Source organism: Neophocaena asiaeorientalis, unplaced genomic scaffold (genome assembly GCF_003031525.2).
Source record: "Neophocaena asiaeorientalis asiaeorientalis breed wild unplaced genomic scaffold, Neophocaena_asiaeorientalis_V1.1 scaffold493, whole genome shotgun sequence".
NCBI classification, from domain to species: domain Eukaryota; kingdom Metazoa; phylum Chordata; class Mammalia; order Artiodactyla; family Phocoenidae; genus Neophocaena; species Neophocaena asiaeorientalis.
Genome location: NW_020172669.1, coordinates 816,484 through 821,365, shown reverse-complemented (window position 1 = coordinate 821,365; position 4,882 = coordinate 816,484). Strand labels below are relative to the sequence as shown.

The 4,882-nt window shown below is 46.8% G+C and overlaps 1 protein-coding gene across 3 annotated transcripts in view; it reads left to right on the top strand.

Moving 5' to 3' along the window:
- IGSF1 (immunoglobulin superfamily member 1) overlaps window positions 1–4,882 on the top strand; it is a 13,022-nt gene that overhangs the window by 2,376 nt on the left and 5,764 nt on the right. For all 3 annotated transcript variants that reach the window (XM_024739576.1, XM_024739575.1, XM_024739574.1), the window contains 4 exons: window positions 1,278–1,562; window positions 1,803–2,096; window positions 2,562–2,840; window positions 3,177–3,297. In XM_024739576.1, coding sequence (XP_024595344.1) covers window positions 1,278–1,562; window positions 1,803–2,096; window positions 2,562–2,840; window positions 3,177–3,297 — 979 coding nt within the window. The remainder of the gene's footprint in view (window positions 1–1,277; window positions 1,563–1,802; window positions 2,097–2,561; window positions 2,841–3,176; window positions 3,298–4,882) is intronic.

The window sequence follows — 4,882 nt, the reverse complement described above, 5'->3', positions numbered from 1 at the left end:
TTCCAGAAAGAATTGGCCACACTTGCTTTAGTTCCCTCATCAAGTTAAATAGGCTTGGGGAAAGCTGTGGTGCCACAGAAAGTACCTGGACTTAGAAGCAGTAATCCTACTTTCTAGTTCCACCTCTGACACTGCCTCCCTGTGTGATACTGAGCAAGTTACTTCACCTCTGTGCTTCGGTTTCCCCCACTCTAAAATGGAATAACAGTATCTATCCAATCTACTGTGTGATGCCTCTCTGTGACTCAGTTTTCTCATTTGCAAAATTGGTATAATAATAATGCCTACCTCACAGGGTTGTTGTGAGGATTTGCCTAACTATAATATATGTACAGTGCCTGGCATATAAGTTCTCAATAAATGGTAGATATTAATTTTATTAGTATAGCTTTTTATTGAGGATCAAAGAACAAAAGCCTGTCTGTTTGAACTGCGTGTTATGGATGTTTGTTGTACGAATGCCTTTCCAGTGTAGATGCCACTAACACACACTTCTGCAGTTACCTGTTTGCTGGTGTCCCCCGCTAGGCCATGAGCTTTTGGCTAACAGGGACTGTGTCTATCTTCTTTACTTGTATATTCCTAGACCTACACGATGCCTGACACACCCTAAATGCTTAATGAGCACATGATAGAGCTGATCCTTCCAAGAATGGGTGGGTGGGCCTACCTGGGATTGGGATGGGTAAGAAGGAGTGGTTTGGGAGTGAGGTTTGCCCTCTATTTTGTAGTTTAATCTCTTTGGAGGAACAATACATGGAAATGAGGGTGTGACCCCATTAACAGAGGTTTCTTTGGGTTGCAGACTTACTGGCCAATCCCTCCTTATTGGCCTCTTTCAATCCCCTGTGGGAAGTGTCCTCTGTGAACTTAATGAGTTCAAAAGCCATCCTTAATACTGCAGTAGCATTCATGCTTTATGAAGATGGAATAAAAGTCATTTTCAGAAGTTTGGTTTCTTGGGTGGTTTGAAGAACTACATTTGGCATTTCAGGGACCTAAAGATACAGGGAATTACAAATGTAGATATTCCACTGAGATACACCCTACACATAGTTAGAGCTCAGTGGAGCTGACAGAGTCTGGTGAGAGGGAAGGGGCATAAGTGAACTTACCCTTGATTGCCTCCTAGAAGAGGCAGAGATTCAAGGAAGGAAGAGGGAGCAGAGGGTAAACTTCAGCTATCACTTTCTATCTAAGGAAACTAGGAAAATTAAGCCAGCATATAATAAGGAAGAATCATCCTACATCTAACTCAGGGTCTCTTCCCTTTCTAGGACTCTATCCCAAACCAACTCTGACAGCCTATCCTGGGCCCATCATGGCACCGGGAGAAAGCCTGAATCTCAGGTGCCAAGGGCCAATCTATGGAATGACCTTTGCTTTAATAAGGCTTGAAGACTTGGAGAAGTCCTTTTACCACAAGAGACCATTAAAGAATGAGGCATATTTCTTCTTCGGGGCTTTGAAAATCCACAATGCTGGACATTACCTCTGTTTTTACTATGATGGGTCATACAGGGGTTCACTCCTTAGTGATATCCTGAAAATCTGGGTAACCGGTAAGAGAAGGGGATGCAATGGGACCTATCGTAGGGGCTAAGGGTGTACAACTTGCTCAGGGCCTGCTGGAGAACCTAATCATGCAGCCAGGGATAACGGTGGGGGAAGGAGCAGAATTTGTATAAGTGGACTTAGGATGGGATTTGCCAAGGGTGGACTGGAGGAAGAGAAAAAGAACCCTAAGTAGTGGGAGGGGTAAGTCAGACAGTTAGCCTTTTATATTTTGGGTCTTGTCCTAGACACTTTCCCCAAGACCTGTCTACTTGCTCAGCCCAGTCCTGTGGTCCAAATGGGTCAGAATGTGAGCCTGTGGTGTCGAGGGCCAGTGGACGGGGTGGAACTTACACTCTATAAGAAAGGAGAAGACAAAACACTTCAGCTCTTGGATACCACCAGCATCAGTGATGATGAGTCATTCCTCCTCAACAATGTGACCTATAGTGATGCTGGCATCTATAGCTGCCACTATCTCCTCTCCTGGAAGACCTCCATCAGGATGTCATCACACAACACCGTGGAGCTTGTGGTTGTAGGCAAGTGCTAACAACTATTGTTTGTTTTAATCATTACAGTGTTATAAGAAGGAGCTGGTGGCCCTGTACCCTCTTGGATTTATGGGCTGAAGAAAAACACACTAGGAGGGTGGTGTAGAATTTTCTCCAAAAACTTTAGGTACCTTCTCTCCCAGGGTTGATACTCAAGCCCTGTCTCTCAGCATGGACAAGCTCCATTGTGAGCCCCTAGAAAAGTTATTTTCCTTAAGACCAGGGGAAACTTACAGGTATGGGTCTTTCTGACTGAAGCTAGCAACTTAGGAGTCTAGAGAATCAAGGAATGGGCCAAGGAGTTCTGATGCACAATCAAATTTTGAAGCCAGTGATCTAGTGGAAGTGAAAAAAAAGAGAAGACCAAATAAGGACCTGAGAAACATTTGTTGAGGGAGGAGGCACTGAGTTCAAAGTCATTTGTTCTAACTCTGGTCTCTGGATTGGTTGCAGATAAGCCCCCCAAACCCTCCCTGTCAGCCTGGCCCAGCACCGTGTTCAAGCTAGGAAAGGCCATCATCCTTCAGTGCCGAGTACCTCAACCAGTACTTGAATTTTGTCTGGAATGGGAAGAAAGAGCAACATCCCCAAAATTCTCAGTGGATGGAGACTTCATCATCAGTAACGTTGAAGGGAAAGGCACGGGGACCTACAGTTGCAGCTATCGCATAGAGGCACATCCTAACATCTGGTCATATCGCAGTGAGCCTCTGAAACTGATGGGCCCAGCAGGTGAGAGGAACACTCTTCACAGGGATGCCCCCTCCGCAGCTTTGGCCATCATACCCCTGGGATCCCAGAACAACGCCCAGAAGGATGTGGAAAGGGTAGTTGGGGGCTTGTAAGTCAGGGCCCTTGGGTTTGGGCATCTTTCCTCTGGAGTGGTCTCACAGTCACTCAAAGGCAGTGAGCAGGATACTTTCAAGGGTCCTATTCTTCATGAAAATAAGGCCACTTTTGTCTCAACTTCCCTTCACCTGCAGTAACCAGATCCCCCTCCCCCCATGTATGTATTCAACAGTCCCTGTCCCCATCAAGGTCCCTGCTTTTGGTCTTCTCTGGCCACAGGCTTTCTCACCTGGAATTACGTTCTGAATGAGGCTATCAGGTTGTCCCTAATCGTGCAGCTTTTTGCCTTGCTGTTGGTAGAGCTGTGGATAAGGTGGAAGTGTCGGAGACTCAGAATCAGGTAACTGTCTTGTCCCAACCCCCTGTTCCTCAATCTAGCTGAGTTCAGGCTCCCCAGAGACTCAGGAATGGGTCATACTCCAGTTGAGACAAGCCACAGGGGGGGACCCTTTGTATCCTCTACCTTCTGGGCTTAAAATATAAGACTTTCTCATTCCAGCAGTTTCCCTTTCACCTCACAGAGGGGTCAGCACCCAAGCCATAGGGTGGAGAAATGCATATTTCTCAGAGCCTGGAGAAGTAATCAGAACGTTGTTCACTGATTCCCCCAGGAGGGTGCCCAAATCTCCCTCCCAAGCCACCCTGCCTCTCAGAGATGATTGATGTCTTACACATTAACTTCAACTGAACTTTTTTTGTAAGAAGCCATGCTGTCCTGTCTCCCAGGATGTTATCTAACTCCCATCCCAACTTTCACCCTTACCCCTAGCTCTCAAGGGCTAGCAAGACTTGTAGTCCATCCTAGCTGCTATGGAAGCCAGTCTCTCTGCCACTCTGGCCCCCAACCACTGTGCAGAGCGTTCTGAGAATATAGCCTTAGCCTGGGTGGGCATCTGATGAGGGAATGGATTGGGCCAGGGAATCAGACTGCTTCCTCTGACCCATAAAATGTCAAGCCAAACAGGTTCTCCTGCCATTTACTTTTATCCTTTTGTGTCCCCTGGGTCATCTCCTTCTCTCCCTGATCCTTATGGCCTTGTGCTCTGGCTATTCTGCCTGAAAATGAGAAGAGAAATGACAGCTCCTAGCTTGGTGGGGCCTCTGTTCCCAAATGCCTTGCTTACTTTCCCCCACCTTGTGATCCTGGCTGTACCCCTCCCCCACCATGATCACAGGACTTCGTGTGCCTGGGAGTATTCAATATACAATGGATGATGACTATGACTGTGTGTGCCTGTGTGTCCCACTGGGATCTGAGGGACAGAGTGCTTGGGTAATGAGAAGGGAGCCACCTAAACTTTCTGCAAAACCACTAACTACCCTTCGAGCTTTCAAAAAGTTTCAATGGGGGGTCAAGTCCTACTTCTCCACAGAACCTATCCTGAGTTCCACATACACTGGGGTAACCTTCAAGCCAGGGGTTAGAAAAAATGTAGCTTCAAGTGCCCCACCCCAGCCCAGGTCCACTGCATCAAAGAATGAATTCAGAAACCAGACTTCAGAGAATCCAGCTTGAAAAGCATGTTTTCCTGACCAGGAAGGAGGGTCAGTGTTTTCTAAGTAAAAATTGTCAAATGAATTTTGGCTTAGTATAATCTAATTCTACAGGACCCATAACCTAAAAATGCTGCACATTTCTAGTCATAATCTGGGTGGGGGTAGAGAGATCCCACTCTCTGACAAGCTTAGCTCAGCACTGACAATCCTCTGGTAATTCACTGTTGCTGCCTAGGCAACCCTTCCATAACAAAGGCAGGTGAGGCAGGTCGGTCGGAGGACCAATACTGCCATAATAAAAACTGCTTCCAAACTTAAACTTGATGACTGAGAAACCCCCAAGATTTCTCCCTCCACCCCCACACCCACCACCCAGAGCTGCCGATTACACTGAGCTCCAGGGGTTCTGAGAGCTGGGGATACAAAGG